The sequence below is a fragment of the Rhinopithecus roxellana genome, chromosome 6, assembly GCF_007565055.1.
Source record: "Rhinopithecus roxellana isolate Shanxi Qingling chromosome 6, ASM756505v1, whole genome shotgun sequence".
Classification (NCBI taxonomy): domain Eukaryota; kingdom Metazoa; phylum Chordata; class Mammalia; order Primates; family Cercopithecidae; genus Rhinopithecus; species Rhinopithecus roxellana.
In genome coordinates this window covers 35,335,444-35,362,490 of record NC_044554.1, presented here as the reverse complement: position 1 = coordinate 35,362,490, position 27,047 = coordinate 35,335,444, and the positions used below count along the sequence as shown (strand labels likewise).

General features: G+C 41.8%; 1 protein-coding gene across 1 annotated transcript in view; it reads right to left on the bottom strand.

Annotated features, from left to right (window-relative positions):
• LOC104674929 (TRPM8 channel-associated factor 2) overlaps positions 1 to 18,376 on the bottom strand; it is a 29,758-nt gene extending 11,382 nt beyond the window's left edge. The window contains 2 exon segments of the mRNA XM_010379409.2: positions 14,929 to 15,565; positions 18,304 to 18,376. Coding sequence (XP_010377711.2) covers positions 14,929 to 15,551 — 623 coding nt within the window. The 5' untranslated portion in view covers positions 15,552 to 15,565; positions 18,304 to 18,376.
• Positions 18,377 to 27,047: the final 8,671 nt, after the last annotated feature.

Genomic DNA, 27,047 nt, shown 5'->3' with positions numbered 1-27,047 from the left:
TGGAAAAACTTTTAAGATTAGATTCCAGAATACCATGCTCTAAATAAGCCAAATTTTGGGGAAAAAAATCAAAAACCATAAAACCAGACATTGAAGCAGAACCTAAAGCATATTTATCAAAATATCTTTGTTAAAAAAAAAGTCTTCAGTGGCCATCTTGGCTGGTGGGATTTTAGGTCCTTTTAATTATCTTATAAAACTTTATTGTCTCAAATTTTAAAATTAACATCTACTTCTCTTATAATTAAAAATTAAATGTTATATTTTTTAAAAGTATAGTTCATTTATTCTGGTAGTAAAACATTATTGAAAAATGTAACACTTGTTCAGATTCTCTTTCTTTTCAGCATGAAAATGAGGAGATGGCATGTCTTAGTTTTGCCATCCCATTTTCAGGCTGACATGGTAAATGTCATATCAGGTATCAGTTCTGCCTGTGGCTTTTTGTTACCTGTTGGAACTCAAGATAATTTGGGGAGTTAATGACACTGAGCTACAAGACTTAATAATAAAACATTCCACTCTAAGTGTGCTTAGCATCTTCTCACAGGCACCTGGCAAAGTCTCAGCTAATGGCAGTAAACCTTCAATATGGAAAGCTGCGGTTACCTGCAGATATCCTCTCCAAAGCTAATTGAAATGATTGCATACATTCATCCATGTGCCCACACACACATACAAACCACAGTAGCACTGGGAATCTAGGAAGTGACTAGAATGGGTGACAAAAGTTGCAACAACCACATAGAATTAAAGAAAAAACTCAAGAACTTCTTAGCATAAAGGCAGCATAAATAAAGTTAAAGAAGGTGAGATCATTGAGAGAAAAATATTTGCAACAGATTGAACAGATACAAAATTAGAATCCAGAATATATGAGTAATTTCTAAGAATAAACAGAAAAGCAAAAAAACTGAAAATAGTTTTAAACTATATCCTCAAACAGCCCATGAAAGATGAAATCCAAGTGAAATATCCAACATTTGAAAAGATATAATCATGTAAATGCAAATTATATATGATAACGTTTTTTATCCAGAAAATTAGTGAAAGTTTCAAAAGCTAACAATATTAAGTGCTGGCAAGAGTGTGGAGAAAAATAATCTTTCATAAAATCTGGAGATCAATTTGGCAGTATCCAATAACATTAAAAATAGAAATAGCCTATAGCAGTATACACGGAGGCAGTACTAGGAAGTTCATTGCAAATTGTTGGCAATAGTGAAAAAGTATGAAGAAGTTAAATATTCACTAACATGAATGCAAATAAAAATTGGCATTTAATCATACGATGGATTACTGTTTACCAGTCAATAAGAATAGTTCCACCTATGCTAATTAACAAGGGAAGATGTTCAAAACATTTGCTGAGTAAAACAATTTCAAAAATAGCAGAACTTGGTGATGCTACTTATGGAAGACCAATATAAAGCAAAGTAAACATACGTCAGTATATGTCCAAAATGTTAGGAAACAACTACAATAAACTGATAAGAGTTTTTCTATTGGATTGTGGGATAGACAGAAAGGACTGACATTGAAAGAGATGATCAAAGGGGCTTTTGCCTCAATAATTTATTTCTTCAAATAAGGGGAATGTACAATTATATTTCTCAGGTAATTCCAAATTAAATATAAAATGTTAAGATAACTGCTCCAAAAATAGAAGTAAAATGTATAATCTACAAATGTGTTGAGGAAATTTAAGAAATGGATAAAACGTAGTAGTAAGCAAGGAAAAATGTAAAAAGAAATAAAGCATAAAAATAGAAAATAAAATTAAAAGGGGGTAAGAGCAAGAAATACATTTGAATCATCAAAGTATATATGAATGTATTGAATTTCTATTTGATAGAGGCTGTTAGATTAGTTTAAAAACATCTGGATATAAGCTGCTTATAAAAGACACCCTTGAAACTAAGTGACATAAAAGCATTGAAAATGACAAAATCAACAAAGTTTTATTTCAAAAAATACAAAAACAAAAAAGCAGACATGCCAGCATTACTAAGGGATGCAATAATTTCAAAGAGGGAAAATTAAAAATGAACATTTTCTATGGATAAAAGTTATACTCTAACAAAAATAAAAATTTTATTAATTTTTATGTCCTGCAAAAACACAATACTGAAAGCAAGAACTGCTACAAAGAAAATAAAAATATGAATTGACATTACATTTGGAGATGGTAATGTATTCTCAGCATCCATTGGAAAAAAAAAAAGGATGGAGATGATTTGATCAGAATGACTTACAAGCTTACTTACAGCCAGAAGACAATTGTCCTTCATGCTGAGGACAAGAAAATGAGACCCTAAAAGGTTGTGGTCTGCTAAGTTGTTGCATAAATATAAAGTAAAAAGGCGGACATTCTCCAACATGATACATTAACTAAAAAATCAATGCGCAGAGCACACACACACATAGATAAGCATCTGAGATGATCCATATCAAACTTTTAGGATTGGCTACCTCGGTCCAGAGGCATGAGACTGGAGCTGGTGGTGTGGGGAGGAGGATGAGTTGCCATTTTCCTCTCTATATTTCTGTATTGGTGCGCATTTTTTCACAATAAATTTGAATTCCTTTTGAAATATTTTCATAAAGAGGCATTTCTTAAAAAGAAAAATAAAGAAAGAAAGGAAACGAGGAAAGAAGGAAGGAAGGGGATGACAGAGGGAGGGAGGGGAAGGGAGTTGGGAAGTGGGGAGGGAGGGAGGGAAAAGTGAGTAAGCATAGCAGTTAGGATATCAGGTAAATTTCAACAGATGATTTGACAGTATCCTAAGGGCAATATTAATGATCTCAGACAGCTAGTTACCAATATTAAATCTTGTATAATATCTGTTTATAATGTTTAAGTGTGGAAAATAATGAAAGTAGCTGCTATTTAATGAGGTTTAATATATGCTAGGCATTTAATATATGTATTATCTCTTTCAATCATTATAATAAACTTGAAAGTTACTATTCTCACTTTAAAGATGGAGTTTGGAAAAGCTAGGCAATTTTCTCCATGTTTCTTAGCTAATAACTGGCAGGGACAGGAAGCAAATCTGACAGAGCAGGAGCACATCTCAGACACACACCACTAATTTACATTCCAGCTCCCTTTGTAGCCCCATGCATTTCAAGGAAATCACTTCTCTTTTAACTACAAGCAGCCAGAAAGAGCAGACAGTAAAACACAGATAAGACAGCTCTGGCACAGAGGGAGGAGGGGGCAAAGTCTCTTGGGTAACTGCCCAACTTCATCCTCACACAATGGGCCCCAGTTAAACAGTGGGCCTTAATAAGCACATTCCTTTCCCTTTGGGTGCACTGTCAGGGAAGCTAAAAGATAAGAAGCTAAAAGTGGGGTATGCCTGCATCTGCAGAAAGAGTTATGGGAACAGAGACACAACTCTCCCTCCCAGATAAGCACAACAAAGAGACAAAGAAGCAGTCGAAGTCTCTGATAAACTCTCCCATCCTGAATCCTTAAAAACTGTTAGTCTGTAAGGGAGTGTGCCTCTGACCTAACTTGGCCAGAAGCCCCTCTCGTTTGTTTTCTTTAAATTAAACCTGTCCTTGACTGTCAAGCCATCTATCGTGTTTCTTACCTATTTCTTTAATTTTTACTAAACCCAGGCTGGCTTTCTTCCAAAGCCACTGATGTCTACACACCAGAACTCTGTCACTCAATTACTGAGGCTTTGACGGAACCTACATCTGGGTACATGGTTATCAACAGGTATATGTTGTGCAAAGGAAGCCTTACAGGATGTGAAGGTGCGAATAATACTGTGTTTAAGAAAGGAAAAGCATGTGTTACTTCAGAGCTGGAAGTGCAGGGGAAGCCACTGAGGATGAAAAGAAAGGGATATGATGGTGTGGTTAGGAAATGTTCACAAACCACACCTGAGCAGACAGGAAACATGGGCGATAGGTTTCTGAATGTCAATTAAAAAACTGCCAAATTAGGAAGGTACTGCACTGAATAAAACAGTAAGTGTGAAGTGCGCTGCTGTCATTTTCACCATATTGAATGTAAAACATCTAACAATTTATGTATTTTTTCTTGAACATAAAAGTAATGAAGTCTACTGGTAGTAATCAAATATATCTTCACTTAGCTTGTTTTGTTTTTCTGTTCAGATTGTATAGGATGTAAAAATACTCTTCTGGATTTATTTCACTTTCTGATAAATACGAACAGGACAGAAATACTAGAATCTAGAAATGATGTTTTCTTAGGATCTGTAACATCAAGAAAAGGACTAGAGAGAACTATGTTGATCAGATGCTGTAAAAAACATTTTGAAGACCTGCAGCCCCCAACACTTGAGTATCTTTATTTGTATTTTTAATTCCTTAAATACAGATAAACCGTAGTAAATAACAAAACTTTAAAAATTGTCTTCATCATCACTGAACAATATGGGCATAGATGATCAGAGAGGTGCCTTGAAATTGTAAATGTATTTTTTTTCTTTTATTTTAAGCTGGTAAATACAGGGTAAAATCTCTTTAGATCTCAATCATGCCTATTAGACACACAATTTTATTTAACCTATTTAACCTGTCAGATTTAAGAAAATAATTTGGAAAACTCACTTTTGTAACAAATTGCAGGTACATAAATTACTCACTTGGAATAGTCAGAATACAGATGTATTTTGACTGTGAGCACAGATATATCCATATTTATACGTCATACCAAAACCCTGCTTAAACATACAAACATTCCTATGAATGTCATAATGTTTACTCTTTCTCCTGGTTTAATAAACTACATTTCCAATATTATTGGAAGATTATTGTTAGAACTGAAGGAGATAATATAGGATTGAGCAGCTCTTATGGAAAATGCTTGGGACCAAGCACTAGTGTTTCAGATTTTGATTTTTTTCCGGTTGTGGAATATTTGCATACACATAAGGAGATACCTTGGTGACGGGACCCAACTCTAAACACAAAATTCATTTATGTTTCCTATATACCTTTACACAGAGCCTAAAGGTAATTTATAAAATATTTTAAATAAGTTTGTGCATGAAACAAAGTTTGTGTACATTGAACCATCAGAAAGCAAAGGTGTCCCAAAAGTGGGAATTTCCACTTCTGGCATTAACATTGGTGGCACTCAAAAAGTTTTGAATTTTGGAGCATTTCAGATTTTGGATTTTTGATTAGGCCTGGTTTCCCCACTCTTAGGGGATCTAGTAAGCTACGCCCACTTCACCAAACCACAGATGGAACTCACATGGGGAGTTTATACTTGAAAGTTTTTTTTCTTGTCTATTCACCCAATTTGTTCATGTTTCTATGAATTAGAAAGCATTAATGATAACTATTGAATTTGTGATTTTGACTATTTTCTTTCCATTGTACATGGGAGGTTGATTGGTGTAAAGAGATACTCGATCCTGGGCCACTCATCAATCACCTGTTCTTTTTGGCCAGTGTATAGGAATGTATGTCATCATCATAAAAACCTTTGATATCCACCCATTTATTAATTATTTTTCATTCATTTTGTCAAATTTGATAGAGCAATTCTGGGATCTAGCCTCATTTTACAGTTTTTACCTGGAAACTACATTCATGGATCTTGAATATAAACCTTATATACCTCCCACACATTTATCTCTGTCTCTGAGTCAGATTCCCAGGAACCCAAGCTGAAACAAGTGGAATTTAGCAGTGCCTAGAGAAATTATGCATGAATTTCCTTCGTGACTCTGAAAGCCCATTTCCAGTGATATGGCAAAATATGATACACACACAAAGGTATGTGGTGCTTGTCATCTGGAACTCCTTGGACAAAGACTTTCTACTCTACAGGACTTTGTTGAGGACAGAGATAATAAATAATTCTCAAGAGAGTCATAAACCTAAGCCACTAGTACATATTTACAATCTTTACTTACAAAATAGTGACAGGTTCTCACTATGTTGCTCAGGCTGGAGTGCAGTGGTTATTTGCAGATGCAATTATAGCACACTGCAGCCTTGGACTCCCAGCCTCAAGAGAGCCTCCTACCTCAGCCTCTCGAGTATGTGAGTACATGTGCATCAGCATGCCCAGGTACATATTTAATTTTATATGGGCAGCTGCTAATATGTTTTAGAGCTTGTAGATAATACCATGTGTAAGTGTAATGGGTGGTTGGTTGGTATCTGAGGTTAACTTTTCCTCCAGACTCTTCTGTCATGGTATAAAGGTAGCAAGTGCCTTTGGATTTGCTTTTAAGTATTAAAGCACCTGCACTATCCTCCTGTTATATAAACACAGGTGTGCCCTTGGGGATAGGATGTGAGAGGAGCTTTTGTTGGTTTTTAGAGACTGCCACATTCCTTGGCAGGCAGAGTTGGGGCAGGCCAGCAATCAGTTCTCTTAAGAAGCTCCAGGGCCTTCCAGCTGAGATTTGAAGTGGAGGAACCTGCTGGGTCAGTCCAAGTGCCTTTGACCAATATTTGTTGGCAGGAATGCTCACTGAAAACCTCTAATGGGACTTGCTCTGAAGGTGGGAAGAATCTGAGCCAGAGACTCAGACTCTAACCTTCTGAGACTCTCAAGGAATTGGTTAGCTCTGGCTCTGTTGTTGACTGAGGCTGGAAGGCTCTGGCGCAACCCCTAGCCCCATATTCCCTAGCAGGAAGCTGTCTGCAGGATTAACACTAGTATGTGAGGCTGCCTTTTCTCTTGCTATGGATTTGGATGTGTATTCATTCCTATTTTTTCATTAATTTATATAGTTTACAAATATTCATTGATCTCTAATGTTAAATACTCCAGACACTGAAAATAAAGCAGTAAATGCAACAGGCAAGATCACAGAGCTCTATATTCTGGTTGGTTAGACAGGCCCTAGCAAGAAACAGCAGAGATAGTTATAGAGAGTGATAGTGTTTAAGGAATAAATGGAGAAATGTGATGAAGTGAAACTGGATGGAAAGTCCTAATTTCAGTATGGTCACTGGGGAAGACTGCTCTGAGGAGGGTGTTTGAGCTGAAACGAATTAAGAAGAATAAACTGGATTTTCAAGAGCTGAGAGAAAGCTTGATATTTTATAAAACAAGAAACCTAATGTTACATGTTGTGGTCTTTCCATTGAGGAACAGTTCTAAAATACTTCAAAGATGTGTATGGATGACATATGTTATCGCCAACCCCCCAGTACTCAACTAGAAAATATCTGAATATTTAAGCAATCTTCTATTACAGACACATGTTTCTTCCACTGTTTCACTTAACAGTGAAAATATAGGTAAAAAATATTTGGTTCATAGCCCGACTTCTCCCTGTCTCCAATGCTTCTTCCTTCACCTTTCCACAGCTGCTGATCCTGAGAGCACAACCTCATAAACCTCCCACACATTTGTCTCTGTCTCTGAGTCAGATTCCTAGGAACCTCAGCTGCAACAAGGGGAATTTAGCAGTGCCTAGTGAAATTACGTATGAATTTACCCCATGACTCAGAAATCCCATTTCCAATGATATCACAAAATATAAGGATGCACGTACAAAGGTATTCAGTGCAGCACATGTGTAACAGTAGAAGTACCAGAAAAATAATGCATACTGGAAACTCAAGTGCCTGTCAATAAGGGACTTATTGAATAAACAATATCATATCCATACACCATGGTATAATAGAGTATACAGTGTATCTCTATATACTATTCTGAGGCCATATCCAGGAAATAATGTCAAGTGAAAAAAAGTAAGGAGGAAAAAATGTATAGAGTATGTAATTGCCTTAGCCAGTGAAGAGAAGACTACTAATACGTGTGTGTTTGTGGATATATAAACAAATCATGGAGCATTAACCATTAAAAAAAAAGCAGGGAAGGAAGAAGGGAATTGTTTGAAGGAAACAGGGACAGCATATAGGTTACTTAAAATTTTACTTTGGACCCAGATTACTATTTTACATAATTTTAAACAAAATTAAATTACACAAGCAATTCCAAAATGAAATAAAATAACCAATGAATTGACATGTACATCTGTTTAGCAATATAACCACAAAGAGAGGAAGTATTGGAAGTGACTTTAAAGATAGTATTTTGACTTTACATATATATATAATAAAATATATCATCGGGGCCAGGCACTGTGGCTCACGCCTGTAATCCCAGGACTTTGGGAGGCCGAGGTGGGCAGATCACGAGGTCCGGAGATCGAGATCATCCTGGCTAACATGGTGAAACCCGTCTCTATAAAATCACAAAAAATTAGCTGGGCGCAGTGGCGGGCGCCTGTAGTCCCAGCTACTGGGGAGGCTGAGGCAGGAGAATGGCGTGAACCCAGGAGGCAGAGCTTGCAGTGAGCCAAGATCGCGCCACTGCACTCCAGCCTGGGTGACAGAGTAAGACTCTGTCTCAAAAAAAAAAAAAAAAAAAAAAAAAAAAATATATATATATATATATATATATATATATGTATATATATGTATATCACTGGGACAAAAAAACTGCAAGTAATCTTTGCTACAATAATCATCATATTGCTGGTAGTAGTGCTATTATTCATATTTTGCAACTGTTGTTTGTATATCATGGGATAGAGCAAATGGGTAATTACATTGGTGTCTTATAGAAAAAGAATTTTTCATCATGAGAGATAGGAGATGCAGAGGTAAATTGCTGAAATCAAATTAAAACCCTGTAGCCCCAAATCTGATCTGAAGTATCAGTATAAACCAAAAAGATCTATTTCTTAGCTGTGCCTATTTAGAAGGCCTAGAAACAATGATCAAACAATGCACACCTCTAACACCAAGACTGGGGTTTCTAAATGCAAATTAGGACTCCCAGAAATATGGGCTGTATATTAAAAAAAAAATAGAAGAAAGAAAAAAATAGGGCTTTTTGGAGAAATGGCAGCTCCTGGGCCTGAGAAGGAAATACATGAGACCAAATTGAAACTTCCTGTTGTATTAAAAAACCAGGAAGCCCATTGAGATTGAGTGGAAAAGATTCAGGAATCGGCCGGGCGCGGTGGCTCAAGCCTGTAATCCCAGCACTTTGGGAGGCCGAGACGGGTGGATCACGAGGTCAGGAGATCGAGATCATCCTGGCTAACACGGTGAAACCCTGTCTCTACTAAAAAAAATACAAAAAAAAACCCTAGCCGGGCGAGGTGGTGGGCGCCTGTATTCCCAGCTACTCGGGAGGCTGAGGCAGGAGAATGGCGTGAACCCGGGAGGCGGAGCTTGCAGTGAGCTGAGATCGCGCCACTGCACTCCAGCCTGGGCGACAAAGCAAGACTCCATCTCAAAAAAAAAAAAAAAGATTCAGGAATCATCTTGAAATGGCTCACAATGACCAAACAGGACAATTTCAACATCAGTAAGGACAATAAATGAAACACATTGTGTTTCCAATCATGATTTCATAAGAATTCTAAGAAAAATTTAAAAACATTGGTGACCTCTGGAAGATGCTAGGGAACCATCTCAATATTGGAAACTGGTTTTAAAATGAGAAAGAGAGAATTAAGTATTTATTTTGCCTTTCCTATATAAATTATACCATAGAGTATGTAATTGGTGAAGGAAAGTGTGTTTTACACAACTATTCCAAATAACAAAGGAATATTAACATTTTTAAGTCATCATTTTATAAGCACAAATTAACGGGTCTAGGTCTAAGCAATGGTTATTAAGGACTGCCAACCTCACAGTAAGAGAGAAAATTAGACCACTGTGTTCTACCCAGTGGAAGTGCATACTACCACCTATAAAGTAGGTCAAAAATTCAAACATGAATCTCATCAAACCTCTAGATCAGGAGTTAGGAAAGTTTTCCTTAAAAGGCCTGACAAATATTTTAGACAAATATGGGCCATGTGGTCTCTGCTGAAACTACTCAACAATGGTAAACACTGGAGATTGAAAGCAGCAACAGTTTGTGAATGAATGGGCATGGCTGTGCTCCAACAAAACTTCATTCACAAAAACAGGGGCTGGTCTAAGTTTGTCAATCCTGACCTAAAATCGAGATCTAACTTTTAATTTGTATTATACAGAAAACACAAGGAAAAGATGAATACGTTAAATCAGTGGTCCCCGACCTTTTGGTACCAGGGACGTGTTTATAGAAGACAATTTTTCCATGGACCTGGCAGGGGCTTCAGGATAATTCAAGTGTGTTACATTTATGGCGCACTTTTTTCCTATTATTAGTACATTGTAATACATAATGAACTAACTATACAACCCACCATAATGTAGAATCAATGGGAGCCCTGAGCTTGCTTTCCTGCAACTAGATGGCCCCATCTGGGGGTGACGGGAGACAGTGACAAATCATCAGGCATTAGATTTTCAATAAGGAGCACACTACCTAGACCCTTTGCATGAGCAGTTTGCAACAGGGTTTGTCTCCCTATGAGACTCTAATGCTGCCACTGATCTAACAGGAGGTAGAGCTTAGGTGGTAATGCGAGTGATGGGGAGCAGCTGTAAATACAGATGAAGCTTTGTTTGCTCACCCACTGCTCACATTCTGCTGTGAGGTCTGGTTCCTAATAGGCCATAGACTGGTACCCCCGTTTTAAACGATACCATAGGAAGGCAATGCATTTGCCTTTCCAGGTTTTCACCATTGCTCTTCACTCTGTCTGGAATCCTCCTCTCACAGATGCCCTCATGGCTCATTCCCTGACTTCCTTGAGGTCTGCTTTCAAAGTCCAGACTGAAGGAAACTGTTTGATAAGGAGTAGCTGGTGTCTTCAACAATAGCAACAAAACTGCAAGAAATAGAAAGTTGGAAAGGAAAAGTGTATCTTAAAAGAGATAAAAAATTTGTATCAGGAAATCAGAATATTTGGGCTTTATTTAAATGTCAATGTCAACACTTTTTTTCGTTTCTTTTTTTTTTTTTTTTTTTTTTTTTTTTTTTTTTTTTTTTGAGACAGAGTCTCACTCTGTTGCCCAGGTTGGAGTCCAATGGCACGATCTAGGCTCACTGCAACCTCCACCTCCCGGGTTCATGTGATTCTCCAACTTCAGCCTCGCGAATAGCTAAGACCACAGGCGTGCACCACAACACTTGGCCAATTTTGGTATTTTTAGTAGAGTATTCCTATGTTGGCCAGTCTGGTCCCAAACTCCTGACCTCAAGTGATCCACCTACCTTGGCCTCCCAAAGTACTGGAATTAAAAGCGCGAGCCACCACGCCTGGCCCAACGTTAACAAATTTTAAAAAATAAGACAATCATGGAAATAAATGATGATGCTCAAGAATTATTCTTTTAGGTGTGATAATGGTGACTTGCATTTATGTTTTCAACATCCTTCATACCTTTAGAGATGTATATTTAAATACTTGTAGATGAAAAGACATGATGTCTGCTGTTTGCTTGAAAATAATCGTGGGTGGGGAAGAGTGGGGCTATGGGTGAAATAAGATAGAACTGGAGTTGACTATTTTGGGGATGGGGAATGGCTACATGGGGGTTCATTGTACTCTTTTGTCTAGTTTTGCATATGTTCAATGTTTTCAGTAATTAAGAGTTAGAATAACAAACACACAAAATACACCTGAGAATTGGTGGCAGGGATTAAAAATGTAGGTATAGATGAAGAAAAGCAGGTTGAGTTAGCTAAATAGGAGAGTCCCTTGGGGCAATTAAGAGGCATTATGGTGATGAGCTTTCACCTGCTTGTCCCTCCTTAGTGTTAGAATAAAAAAGTTGAAGTGAATCAGATCCACTCTAATGTCTCTGAGAAAACCCATCCCCTCCCCAAATCTCTCAGAAGGGAAGGAATTCAAAGAGGTCCAGAGTTTGGGGCTGAGGGTTTGGGGCACTGCCAGCTGCTCACTAGTATCTGAATGCCCCTTCTTCTTTCTACAGAATCTTGATTTCTTCAGAGACGCCAGCACCCATTTAAAAATAGCCAGCCCTGGCCGGGCGCGGTGGCTCAAGCCTGTAATCCCAGCACTTTGGGAGGCCGAGACGGGCGGATCACGAGGTCAGGAGATCGTAGACCACCCTGGCTAACACGGTGAAACCCTGTCTCTACTAAAAATACAAAAAAAAAAAAAAAAACTAGCCGGGCGAGGTGGTGGCGCCTGTAGTCCCAGCTACTCAGGAGGCTGAGGCAGGAGAATGGCGTGAACCCGGGAGGCGGAGCTTGCAGTGAGCTGAGATCTGGCCACTGCACTCCAGCCTGGGTGACAGAGCGAGACTCCGTCTCAAAAAAAAAAAAAAAAAAAAAAAAAAAAAAAAAAAAATAGCCAGCCCTTCAGACCTTCTGGTAGTTAGGTCTGAAAGTCAGGGCTCCCACTGATTCTACATTATGGTGGGTTGTGTAATTATTTCATTATATATTACAATGTACTAATAATAGAAATAAAGTGGATAATAAATGCAATGCACTTGAATTATCCTGAAACCCCTGCCAGGTCCATGGAAAAATTATCTTCTACAAAACAGGTCCCTGGGAGCAAAAGGTTAGGAACTACTGATTTAACGAGGCTGGCCACTAAAATATAAATAGAAGTCTAGGACTTTCAGAAAATATATGATTGTATAAACTTAAAGTAGGTGTATCCATTCCAATTTATTATTGCATGGGTGTAATTATAGTGCCTGGGGTAGTAGTGGCAATCTTGTAGCCATAAGGATAAAATAACACACCATGACAGGGGCAGGCAGTGATAGGGAGTCACTGCCCCAGAGTTGGACTACCTACCCGTAGCTCATGTTTCATAGAAAAATTAAATAGCTATATGGTTAATCTGCTATACTAAGGTTTCTGCTACATGTGGGCAAACATAAGTAAGTAGTTACTAATATCTGAAACCCAAAACATCCAAAATGAAACTCCTGATCTCCTCGAATCCATTTTCTCATTGTCCTTTCACAGATCACTAAACAGCAGCACCTGTGTTTAATTTTTTGTCTTTTTCAGACCAAAAGTCTCAAATCCTCTTTCTCCTTACTCAATTCATCAGCCAAGCCTGTTGGGTTCTCCCTTTGAGGTGTGTCCAGAAGGGAACCGGTTCTCAGTAGCTCCACAGCTTCTACCAGCCTTGTCTGGGCCACCACCATCTCTCCTGTGGTCTATGTCAGTGGCCTCCTGATTGGTCTGCTGCTTCCACCTTTGCCTCCCACAGTCTGTTCTCCACCATCAACCACAGGGTTCCTTTTGAAGTTTAAGTCACATCATAGCAATCTTCTGTAGAGAATACAAAATGCCTTCCCATCTCACTGCAAATAAGATCTAAAGTTCTACTCCTGGCCTGTCAGTTCTTACATGACCTGAGCTGTCATTCACTGAGCTCCCATCATTCTGGCTTCCTTGATTGCCAGGTGTGTCCCTGGCTGATGGATGAAATGAGTGCTCAGACACAGGTATGCTCTATAAGGACAGCTAGGTGACTGCCTGGCTCTAGTGGCCAGAGAGTAGCTCCAAGAAGCTGAAGGTGCTTGCTTTTATTTACTGCAGGCATAATGCCAAAAGCCTGGAGCCTACACAATCCGTAAATGACTAACATTTATTGTTCCTCATTCAGAGAACATCATGCGTGCGGATGTTCAAATGTCAGCTCCTGTACAACTTCAAACAAACAAGTCTGATCAAGACAAATTCCCCTACAGTCACTTGTATCTACTCCTTGCCCTCTGCCTCAGGGTTACAGAACAGCTGCCTTCAGCTATTCTGCTCTGGGGCTTTGCAGAGCCTTCTGACGTTACAGAAAGGCCACTCCCTTTCCCTTGGAACATACCAAGCAGGCTTCCCTTCCAGGTTTTCACACTCTCTCCTCACTCTGCCTGGAATCTTCCTCTCACAGATGCCCACATGGTTCATTCCCTCACTTCCTTGAGGTCTTCTTTCAAGTGTCACCTACCAGACCAGCCTTCCAAGCTAGCCATGGGCTTGTTTGTACTCATCTCCATTCCCCTTTCATCTTGGTCATCCTCCGTGTTGCAGAAAACTGCATATCTGTGGCTCCCCTGTTCCCTGGATCCTGGTGGGTTCAGCCCATGGGAGGCAGAGGTAGAAGACTGAAATCAGGAAGGAAGAGGGAAGGAGGCTAAGTGTTTGCTTCTCTCTTCAGGCTGTATTTCTGGTAACCACAGTGTCTTCTCTGAGACTCCAGCTCCCAGCAGACAGACCTTGCATCTGTGTTCCAGCTCCTGCTGGGAAGGCGTAGCATGGCTCCCGCTTCTACCAGGTGGCTGCAGCACCCGGACTGCAGTAATACCACCATCTCCCTCTGCTGTTTCTGCTGTTGCTGATCTCTGGGTTTCTTGCTGTCCCCTGTGTGTATTTTCAGCTCCTCTATCACGGGTATAGTCAATTCCCCACACTAAATCCCTTCTGCCAGCAATGCCAACAAATCCTGACCAATCCAACTTGGCCTGACTCATAGGACCTCCCTGAACACCTTAAATAAAATAGCCTCCATCAGCCTTCCAGTTGTCATGCTATCCACTTATATTGTTATCCTTCATGGATCTTAGCAATGCCTGACAGAGCACATATATATTAGTTTCCTTAATTGCCTATCTCTCCCCTGGAATACAAACCTCAGGATGGCATGATTTGCCTGCCTCGATCTCTGCTAGACCCCCATTATCCAGAATGAGGCGTGACCAACAGTAGGTGCTCATGCAAACAAACAACTATTCTTTCATGCATTTAAGAGGTACTGATGAGCACTCTCTATGTTCTATGCACTAGACATGGAGATAGAGTGGTAAGACAAGCTTTTCTATTCAGCTTTGGCCACAGGAGGGAGTGGCAGTGAGGGCCCAGCCTCTCTTGTGTCTTGGTGCATTTTAATCATCCTGCTTTTGATTTGTGGTGGTTCCAAACTGGGTGGAAAATCACCTGATATTGAAAAATGGAAGCTCGTTGAAGAGGGGAACCAACTCTATTGTTTACCCTGAGTCATACTCCCTAAGAGAGGAACAGACACTCACCTGACATGGAGTGGGATCTTGGGCACCTTCTTAGAGACCTTGAACCGGTCTCTGTCCCCATAGGTGTCGGTGAAGTACACTCCGGCCACACTTGTCACCTTGTTCCCAGGGAACCTGGAGAGCACCTTCTCAGGGCCATGCTGGCTGGCCCAGTACCAGGCCTGGCCCCCGATTAACAAGCCCCCTCCATGTTTCACAAACTGGATCAGTGTTGCAGTCATGGTGTCATTGTAGGCATTGATGCAGTAAACCCCTAGGGGCTCTCCTGGTTCTGGCTTGACCTGTGCCTCAAGCCCAGCATCCTGCAGGATGTTTACTAGAGGTGCCAGGGATGGATGCACTCCCATGGGAGCCCCAGGGCAGGGACACAGCCAGCTCACTGCATTGAGGAGAAATGGAGCCAAGCCAGCATGCAACAGGTAGCCCTCATGGGACACAACCACGAGGCGGCCTTGGCCGTAGGAGGAGGCAGCAATGAGCACCTGGCCCTTGTCATTCACCATCACAGGGAAGGCAGCCTCTCCAATAAGAAGGAGTTCACTGGGGACGGGGTCTCTGGGGACATCCCAGCATGTCACTCCATCCATGAGGGCCTCGAATGCAGCAGCGGCAGTGGTCGCCATGGTTCTATCAGCTGCTGCAGGGGGAGGCAAAGACTTTCATGTATTTAAGAGATACTGATATGCACTGCTGGTCAGAACAGATGAAGGAACAGGTGAAAAAAGCAAACAACTAAATTCATTCACCTCCAAATTTTACTGGATTCTCTACTGTGGGCCAAGCAGTGTTCTAGCACTGGGAGTACAGCAAGAAACAAAACAGATAAGGTTTCCCTTTTTGTGATTTGAATATTTTAGAAGGAGAAAGAAAAAAGAATAAATAGGTAGATAGAAAGATAAATAAAATGCAGCAATCACTATGATGAAAATAAAACATGATGGTGTGATATGGAGGAACTGGAAGATTATTTTAGATTGGGTGATAGGAACGGCCTCTGAGAAACTGGCATTGAAGCTGAAACCTGAAATGCAGTGAGCAAAGAGCATTCCAGCAAAGAGACCACTTTGGGGTGGCTGAGAGCCAGGGGCAGGGAAGAGCAGGACCCTAGGAGGAGGGAGGGAGGGGCTAGATCCTGCGGGGCTGGTAGATCCAGGTGGTAGTTAAGTTCGTGAGCCTGAGTTGACACAGTACCTGATCTTTTTGAATAGAAAGGTCATAGACCTGTCAAAACATGCATTTCTTCTGACAGCTCTGATAAGTTGGAAAGTGCCCCCCAATTTATAAAGTCTGCCCTAATGGAGAGGGCCTCCCTGTATTTGGTAGCATTCTGCAGTTTCTGGAGGTCTTTCAAAATTTGCTGTGCCTAAAACTGGGCCTATTTTTCCCTTTAAGCAGTTCCTCTTGGATAAATGACTTCAACCTCAGTTTCCCCATCTACAAAAAGAGAATAATACAGCCCTGGGAAGATTGTTTTTGAAGATTAAAGGAATACGGGTAGGCCAGGCACGGTAGCTTATGCTTGTAATCCGAGCACATTAGGAGGCTGAGGCGGGTGGATCACCTGAGCTCAGGAGTTCAAGACCAGCCTGGCCAACATGGCGAAACCCGTCTCTACTAAATCTACAAAATATAGCTGGGTATGGTGGCATGCACCTCTAATCCCAGCTACTCAGGAAGCTGAGTCATGAGAATTTCTTGAACCCTGGCGGGAGTGGAGGTTGCAGTGAGCTGATATCGCACCACTGGACTCTAGCCTGGGCAAAAGAACAAGACTCTGCCTCAAAAAATAGAATAGAATAGAATAGAATAGAATAGAATAGAATAGAATAGAATAGAATAATAAAACAAAACAAAGAATATGGCTAAAAATGCCTTGTCTGGAGTTGGTACACACACAGTGGGCAAGGAATAAATGAGAGTGTCGGTCCCTTTGCTGTCATTTCTAGTTTCCCGGATTGATGAGGACAGTGTTGTAGATTGCAGTCCTGCAGTAGTCCCCTGGCTGCCTGTGCCACCTAACTATACGCATCTCGGAGGAGCCCACTGTGAGGGACTCTCCTGTGTGTTCAGATGGCTTCTCACCTCTGCAGATGCACAGGGCAGCCCTGAAGTAGCAGTGAGTTGACACCAGGGTGAGCTTCACCCAGTAGAGCCGGGAGTCATAGAAAAGTACCCCATGGCTTTCCAGAGGCGCTCATCACAGAGATCCTCGGAAGGCACCCAAAGGAATGGAGCGCCACGTTGAAGACCCTCAGCCACATGCCCCTCCCGGCTTTCCCTTTTTCCTTGTCTCATTCTCTCCACTTCCTCATTTGGGCTTTTTGGTCTCCCTTACCGCAAAAAAATCACCTGCAGGTAAGCCCTTGCATAAGGCTTTGCTTTAGGGGAGAATCTAAACTAAAACACACACCAAGCCCTTGAGCCACACGTGCCTCCTTCCTCTCTTCCTCCTGTTCCCATATGCAGTCAACCAACTCATTTTGTTAATCTCTCACCATCGCTCTCAAACATCAGTCCCTTTAGTTGGCAATCATTCTAGACTAAACCAATCTGATTTTAGTCCCCGGGATGTATTCTCATCCACAGTCGTCCTCTACAAGAACTCTAACAAGAACCGTTACATTTCGTCCACTCTCTCTAAGGTGAAACTTCCACAGCGCCTCAGCCTCACTTCTCCAGGGTCTGGCATGCCAGTAATTACTGGACGTTTTCCCTGCTACTTTCTTCCACGAAATCTCTCCAAGCTAGAAAGGTTGGCCCTGCATTTCCTGTAGAATTCCATCTCTTCCCCTCTTCCCTTCCTATCTACCACCTTTTTCTTAATAATGCTCGCGGGAAAGAAATTCACAAAAGAGAGCCAATACTCGGCAGAGCACTGAGAATGCGGGTACATGATCTCAGCCTTAGAAGTTACCAGTGGAAAAAAAAGCAGCGGAGAGAGAGATCTGGAAGCTTGAGCTCAAGATCGTGCTAGCTACTTTCCAAAAGACAAGCGACGTCTTTCACTTCTGAGGCAGAACCAGTTTGACAGGATAAACAAAAACTGACAAAAAAACCTCAGATGAGTAATATGTCCCGGAAAGCTGACCCAGCATTCCGCAAGGACATGTGTCCTCGTGCACGCACACACCATGTACATCTTTGTCAAATTCATAATTACAAGTTCAAATAGGAGGGAGAAATGTGTTTTGAGACAAATTGCAAATAGCACCAGACTAATAAAACGAAATGAAACCAGACCTGGACCTAAGAAGGGAGGGACACCTCCTGACGCCGGGAATGGCCTGGGGCCTCTAGCACTTTGCGGCGACTCCCAGTGCCCTAGGTGCTCAGCCACCGCCCCCACCCAGGACCCACTCGGATTGGAAAACTCACCCCTGAGCAGTGCTGGGGACTGAGGATCCCTGGGGACTGAGGGACTGGCTCTGCAGTGGCGCGCTGGGGACGTGTCGGAGGCGGGGCGGGGCGGTCCCGGAGGCGGGACGGTCTCGGAGGTGGGGGCCGTGTTGGAGGCAGGGCCGTCTCGGAGGCGGGGCCGTCCCTGGGCACGGAGCTGTCTCGGAGGTGCAGCCCTGCTGTCCCGGAGGCGGGTTGTACCGTAGGCGGGGCCGTCCTGGAGGCCAGGCTCTTCTGGGGGCGGAGCTGTCTCGGAGGTTGGGAGGTCTCGGAAACGGGGCTGTCCCGGAGGCGGGGCACAAGCTGGGGTGAGGCGGAGCCGTCCCTGAGGCGGGCCCGGGGAGCGGTTACCGCGCCCTGAGCCACGCCCGTGGTCTCCCGTTCCATCGGTGGACCCCACCTCGGGCCGTGCTGCGGACTCTCGGGGCACCTACCAGGTGAGCGACCCCGCCTTCTCGGAGGGATGCTTTGGCCTGCGTGGGGCCTCAAACCGGCTCCCTCAGAGTCTCTGCGGGTTCTTGAATGCGAGAGGGGACCCAGCCAGGTTGCTGTCGCACTTGATAAGAAAAGCAAACCCTAAGTCTCCAATAAACCATATTCTGGGCGAATAGTTGCCTAACAACAACGTATGCCACGGGGGAGGCCCCGCGTGGAATCAGGCTCCCTTCCTTCTGATTCTGGGGTGGGCTCAGCAGAGCCGGTGGCCGCTGCGTCGCCCCAGTCGCTCGAGCCTCTGCGTGGAGGGCTGCCCCCTAGTGGTCAGCGGCGGGCCATGCACTTCGAGCCAGGTGGATGCTTATGGCCATGGGGCGGGTGCTCAACTAGGAGGACATTTTTCTCCAGTAGTATCCACAGAAATGCTGCCCAGTAAGTGATATTCTTGCTGGGAAGGAAACGTGCCTGTGGCATCACTAACACAGATTCATCCTTGCATGGCTGGAGAAATTAAGCTAAAGCTATAGAGTGGCTGGTGCTCGAATTTCTACGCAAGAGAGGTCAGAAGGTGAAAATCAAGGTGGAAGGGTGTGGTTAGGAGGAGGATTTGGTGGAGTCTGGAGGTTAGGAACGTCTTTCCTAGGAAAGTGATGACTATGCTAGAATGAGGGAAAAAAGAATAGTCTGTCTGCATTTTGCCCACCATTGGGTCCTCATGGCCTATTTTCATTTCTGACATAGAATAGGCTTTAGTTTCCTGATAAATAACTAAATATATGCTAAATAAATAAGGATACAGTGAACGTCCAAAAATATGTGTCGAGTTTGTGAGTTAATAACTGACTCTTTAGAGGACTAGTGGAAATCTGATTGGCAGAGGACCAAATACATTCAGGTTTCAGAAACAAATAGCAAGGAGAAACTTACACAGAAAAGAAAGTGTGGATAAGACTTGCCAGAATTTGGAATAATTCAGGTTAGAAATCCAGCGTGTGGTGAAGTACATTGAGTTCTTAGGCTTCATATCAGGGAACAACAGACCTTTGGGAGTTGAAGAGGGAGATGGAAATCAAAAAAGTGGGTCAGTAAAGTTCCACGTTAAAAGCTGACTCAGGGCCAGGTCCGGGGCTCAGGCCGAGGCAGGTGGATCACCTGAGGTCAGGAGTTCAAGACCAGCCTGGCCAACATGGTGAAATCCCGTCTCCTAAAAATACAAAAATTAGCCGGGCCATGGTGGCGCAGGCCTGTAATCCCAGCTACTTGGGAGGCTGAGGCAGGAGAATTGCTTGAACCCGGGAGGCGGAGGTTGCAGTCAGTGGAGATCATGCCACTGCACTCCAGCCATCAACCTCACTCCTCATGGTAAAGTACCACTATTGTTCTAAATTAACTCCTGAGAGTATTTTGGTGTTGCTCTAATAGAAGAAAGGGCTTTAAACAAAGGTGATTTTCTAGGGTCAGAGAACAGAAAGTACCTGCCATTTGGGAGCAGGAGCTGCCTGAGGAATGGAACCTAACAACATAGGATCGACATAACGGCTCATTAAAAAAAGAGAAAGAAAGGAAAGAAAGGAAAGAAAGAAAGAAAGGAAAGAAAAGAAAGAAAGAAGGAAGGAAGGAAGGAAGGAAGGAAGGAAGGAAGGAAGGAAGGAAGGAAGGAAGGAAGGAAGGAAGGAAGGAAGGAAAGATGGTGACCAGCATTTACATTCTGCCTAAATGGTGTCTGACAGAGAATACAGTCATGGGTTCTTAGTTTTTGTTTCTGGTTGGGTGAGTAAAACCCCTTCCTCATCCCTTTTTTCTCCTTTCACTAGAGACAGAAACTAAAAACCATGAATTTAGGCTGCTAGAAGTCTAAAATAAAACAAAACAGATCAACAACAAAAATAAGGCAGGTTGGATAAGCTTCGAAATGGTTATTACTCATGCAAAGGTGCAGGCCCAGATCTTTCCTTTTACTTGGGAGAAAACAGAAGCCATTCAGTGAAAGTCAACATCTCCTTACTGGACTTATTCTGTGAGGCACTCTGGGAGATAGAAATGCTATTATGGTCAGTAAATCTAGAGAGGAAAAAAGACATGAAAACAACTATACCAAAATTGGCTACAAATTAGGTGCAAGGGCACATAAAAGCAGTAGCAATTATTTCTGATCAAAGGATTAGAGAAGAATGTGCAGAGAAGGTGACACAGAAATTCAGCTTAGAAAAATGTATATTTGTGGGGAGATAAGAGTGGGAGGTATTACAGTGTGAGACTGTATAATATTCGAAAGCATGGAGATACGAATGTGAAAGGCTTAATTTGAGAAAGACAAAATATTCATAGTGACTGAAACTTGTTAGCAGAACTTGCATAGTGCTAGCTCTAAAGAGAAGTTTGGGCGCGGTTTAGAGGAACTTCGGCTGCCATACTAGGGAGTTTGGATTCCATTCTACAGTTTGGAGGAAGAGTTTTTGAAAGCACCATTTAGTAAACACTGTGGTTGCCTCCTCAACATCTATTCCTTACACTACTCCTATTGTCCTTTCTAACCAAATCTGTTTTGTTTTTTTTTTTAATCAGATAATCCACCTCTCCCTTATGAGATTCAGGGGACAATGAAGTAATCTCCAGTTCCAAGGGTAGATCTATACTTGCTTAAGTCAGGCAGGCTAACTCATACTTTTTGTGCTTCCATGACAGACTCTTTCTGGGTTATACAAAATAAATATACATAAACAATATTATACTTCATTGTCCAGCATATACAAGAGGCAAACAGAAATCAGAAATATTATTTTTACCAGTGGTACATCAGTCCATGTTTTGTCAAATAGAGAGAAATTGCTGCAGTAATTGCAGTTTATCACTAAGCCAAATGCAGGGGTAACTCATACATGTGCCTTCTAATTGTGGGCTAGTATTAATAGTCACTGGCCTCCTTCTTAAATTATTTTCAGTCATGAGCTTAACTTAATGTGGTACCATATATTCTTTCTTTTAAGGACCTTAAGAATCTGGAAAGAATTAGCCACACTCTAATTTAGGAACAGAGATGGATGAATCCACCTATGGACATTTACTGTTATGAGTCACTGGGGAGGTTTACTAAGTCACTATTTAAGATGATCCAGAACAGGTGTCTACAGCTGCTTTAAGAATGAGTCCTGTGGTGGCGATGAAAATGTTCCTCTCGGATGTCCAGCTGCAGGGGGTGGGTATGAAATTGCCAGATGGCCCCAGCTGGTGTGCTCTGGAATCCTTGACGCCAAGGCCATGCTGCCAAGGGCTTCTCCAGGCTGGTGATTAAATGTAGTGAGGATCCTAAGGCAGGCCCATTCCTGGAAGACATGGGACTCTCCTGATGGGTGAGTTTGGCTCAAGGACTCCTCATGGTCCTGAAAGAAACTCTCTGAGACCTGTACTTCAGTGGAAGCCTTTCTTTCCTTTGCTCTCTCCTTCCTAAGGGTTAAACCTACATTGCAGTCTAATGGTGGCTCTCCTGGCCTCCTCTGGCTCCCTCCACATTTTCTCTCACAGGCATTTCCTTTAATAAATCTCTTGCATATCTGATACTCTCTTGGCTTTTGCTTCTTGGAGGACCCAGAATAACACAAGTACTGTCATACTTATATCTCCTCACTTTAAATCTCTCAAACGTAATTACTAAAATTGTGTTGTAGTGGGAGTCAAAAGCAAAGTTACTCACTTGAGAGTATTTATGAAACACCCATCAAGTTTCATTCTTTAGCACATTTATAATAACTTTTATTCCAATTATAGCATGGTCTATCTCCAAGGGCAAGTTCCTGCCTGTGTCTTCATTGAAAACAGTGGAACTTTGAAGCAACGAGGGAGTTTGTTGCTTCTCTTGACAAGTGGCCAGCCCTAATTCAGTTATGAAAGCTTTCATATTCTGCTTTGGCATATTTGTAAAATATACTTGGGCATACATTTTTTTTTTCTGTTTGGATCATAAGTGTGTGAAACATACGTGGTAAGAGCCAGTTATATTCCAATCACAGAGGATGTCTTGGAACATATCACTGCCACTCCAGAGGTGCTAAAACTTTCTTCCTCTAGTCAGGGACATGGCTCGGGTGGGGGTGAGAAGAGATGTTCTTACATTTCTAAACTGTTTCTTCCATGACCAGACCAGACATAAAGTTTGGTTTTGTCCTGAAGATTTTAGTTGTCTGGGAGCCAGTGGAACTGAGTTAGCCCAAGAATGAGAGTGGTTGTCCTTTTTCTCTTTCTGTCTTTGAAATATTAGATTCATTGGACAGGTGCTCAATAGATCCAATTTTCTTTAATTGCACCTACATCAGTGTAATATAAATGTCTTCATTCACAATCCCACAAGGGCTGTAGATATCAATATGTCAGGGGGGATAGTGTATGGGAATTGAGGGTCATAGTAGGTCAATTCTATATAAGAAAATTCCTACAGAGAGTGAGTCAAAATCTCTACTCCTACGGGACCAGTGCCTGTTATCGTCTATTTCTTTACTTATTTGGAAATGTAAGCAATTATTTCCCAATGGATTTATTACAAAGTTCCTGTGACATCAAGATCGTTCCTTCTCAAAGCTTTTCATTATATATTGAGACTTACAGTCTTCATTTAATTTTGGTTTTCCCCAAGACTTCCACCAAGTCTAGGGGATCGGTAGGGACCATCCTTTCCCAAGGTACATCATGCATACTTTCTGCTATTAATTTTTTTTTTTCCGTCTGTCCCTTGTGGGCAATCAAGAGAAACGCAGATTTGAATCTCTGTAAGAAGAGCAGAGTTTCTCCCTTTTTTTACTTTTGAACTGAGAAAAAAAAAAAAAACCAGCAGCCCCTGCATCCAGAAACTTGTCTGGCACTAAGAGCTAGACCATATTGTTCTCCCATTGTACAAAAACAATTTCAGAAAACATCAACATCAGACAAGGTCACTCTGAGACCATCACAAAGTGAGGCACATACAAGATCACCATGCAACCCACAAAGTACTGATTAACGTTCTCTTTTTTTTTTTTTTTTTTTTTTTTGAGACAGAGTCTCGCTCTGTCTCCCAGGCTGGAGTGCAGTGGCCGGATCTCAGCTCACTACAAGCTCTGCCTCCCGGGTTTACGCCATTCTCCTGCCTCAGCCTCCCAAGCAGCTGGGACCACAGGCGCCCGCCACCTCGCCCGGCTAGTTTTTTGTATTTTTTAGTAGAGACGGGGTTTCACTGTGTTAGCCCGGATGGTCTCGATCTCCTGACCTCGTGATCCACCCATCTCGGCCTCCCAAAGTGCTGGGATTACAGGCTTGAGCCACCGCGCCCGGCCATGTTCTCTTATCTAAAATGAGTAATTGCACTTTTTAGAAACCAATCGCAGCTTTATTCTCATTTTATTTTATTTTTGTTTTTGAGACAGAGTTTCACTCTTGTTGCCCAGTCTGGAGTGCAATGGCATGATCTCAGCTCACAACCACCTCAGCCTTCTGGGTTCAAGCGATTCTCCTGCCTCAGCCACCCAAGTAGCTGGGACTACAGGCATGCGCCACCATGCCTGGCTAATTTTGTATTTTTAGTAGAGATGGGGTTTCTCCATGTTGGTCAGGCTGGTCTCGAACTCCTGACCTCAGGTGATCCGCCCACCTTGGCCTCCCAAAGTGCTGGGATTACAGGCGTGAGACACTGCGCCTAGCCTTTATGCTCATTTTAGTCAGCTCTCCTTATATATGAAATTTATTGAGATGTTAGTCGTAGAATTGCTTCTGGTTCTTGACAGTATGTCATCCAAAATAAAGTCAGACACTTCCCAAAATTATCCAACCAAAGCCCACGGCCTGTAATAGGTTCTTTCTGACAGCTTTTTACTGATGTACCCACAGTTCCCTATGGTGTGCATTTTCCCTAGCTGCAATGAACAGTAGATTCAACTTGTTTAATTATAGATGTGTTTCTGTTGGTCTTGGGCTGTAGGGCATTAATAATATTATGTACTATTAATGCATTAATAATATTAATAATGCCCTACAGCCAAAAGTACTTTTTCCAGTGCTAGAGATCCACCAGGCTATCTGTTAAAGGTCACTCTAACATTACTGACACAAGTCGGTTGCTTGCCTTTTAATGCTTTTGCCAGCTGCAATAGTTTATCTCAGAGTTTTGTATGAGGATCTGAGATTTAAGTCTGCTCTAGGTGTTGAAAGCCACACGCTCATAGTGCCAGCTGTCTTGTGATTAAATGTCAAAAGCGTTAATTAAGGCTTATTATTTTCTCCTTTGTAATACTTTGGCTCCCAGGCTACACAAGCAGCAAGAAAAAAAGGAAAAACTGTTTTATTAAAACTCCACTTGCCTTGGTGGAGGGTCAAGAAAAGGTTTAGAACCTATTTTCAGGTTTTTGGCTCCTGTTTGAAGCATAGAAACCTCACAGACAATATAGGTAAGCCTGCTGGGTCCTGGCCTACAGGGTCTGTTCAGGAAGAAGAGGGGTCTTCTCTCTAAACCTGTGAGATCTCTTCTAGACTCTTTTATAGATTGTTTTTACATTGTATGTTTGATCACTTTGTCCTCCCCTAACCCCCTTTGGGCACTATCTCAGACTTTAAATATACTAAATAATTTTGGCAGTATGTAAAAAGTGAATTTTATGTCACTAAGCAATTCATGGAAATGTTTCTTAGTACCTACATGTACAGATTTCTTAACCAATTATGTATATTTGAGTTCCTAAGAATAGAAGTAACTTTTTAATGACCCTCAGGTACACATATTTGAATTAAAATAAATCTTCGTTCCTGTCATCATTGGTCACTACATTTTAAAAAAAGGTTGCAGTTGCTTCCCAACCTCTCTTTATCTTTCATTTATTTACTCATCCCTTTATTCTATTTATTTCTAATATAATGAGCACCTGTGAAATGCATCCAGTCTCAGACTAGAACATCAATAACTTAAGCTACTCAAACTTTCCTATCAAAGACATGCTTCTTTATAGCACTCAAATGCACAAGAATCCAAATGCATAGGAAGGATTTCTTAGTTCTCTTGATTGTGAGGTAAGTTGTTTTTTTGTGTAGTTAGAAGAAAGATCTCTGAGAAGTTGAAGATCACCTTCTGCCCCCGCCGTATCAAAGACTGACTGCAATGATGTGGGTCAAAGAAAGAAATCATTTTAAAAGTAGAAGCCAAGCAGGTGTACAGAGGCTTTGTAAGGAGTCGAGAATAGAGGAGGGAAATAGTCTTTAAAGAAGGGATAGAGTATGTTACTTTTGTTGGCAAAAAAGAGTCAACATCTAAGGCCATCCCTAGTTATCTGTTGGCCTGTTAGGGACATATATTAGTTTAGGTTTTGACCTTGGGTGAGGACATTGCTTTAAGCACTAAATAGATCAGATTAATCCCGTGAAGAGGAGATAGGAAATATTTCTGATAAATACTGCTTTGAATATTGGCTTTAAGGCCAATACTCATCGGAGAGCTCCAGTTGACTATGGGAGTTAGACAACAGAGGAAAGTAAACTCATGACATATTTCAATTTCTCTTTACAGGAATTCAGATGCAGTGGTATGGTAGAAGACAAAATAATTTGGGTTATTTCTTGATAACATGAGCAATCTGGAAACTACTCCCATTTGTGAGGATAAATCTCTATTACAATACATAGAAAATAGGACAGATGCTAATTCAGGTAAGAAAAGGTCTTTATACAAATATTTACCTTCAGACAGAAATGTTAATGGAGATGGAGAAGGAACAGCTACCAAGAAACTAGGGATAGTAGGACACAAAAAACCTGGTAGTGAGTATGAACCAGTCTGGTGCCTTGCCTACAAGGGGGAGCAACATCACGGAGCTACTGGACAACAAGTCCTGCACTTCCCTTAGACCACAGACCAGCTCACTTTGCAGCCACCAAAAGATAAGCACCCAAGGAGAACTTACCAGCCAAGGATCCTCAGAAAACAGAACAGCCCAGTGCCCAGCCTTCAGGGGACAAGCATCTGAGTAGGCATACCAGTCACACAAACTTCTGCAGCCAAGACACTGAGGTACTTGCAGGCAATACTGACATTAACTACAGCTAAAGAAGCTGCATGGAGACTACACTACTGCATCCACCCAGAACAAAAACAAATGTACCCTACCCAACCAACATGCTAGGACACATCGGCAGGTGTTAAGTCTTTTCCGATGAAAGCTACTCTACAAAGTTAGAAAAGGTGATTGTTCCATTAGATGCACAGATGCCAGTGCAGGGATACAAGAAACATAAAAAAGCAAGGAAACATGACACCACCAAAGAATCACAATAATTCT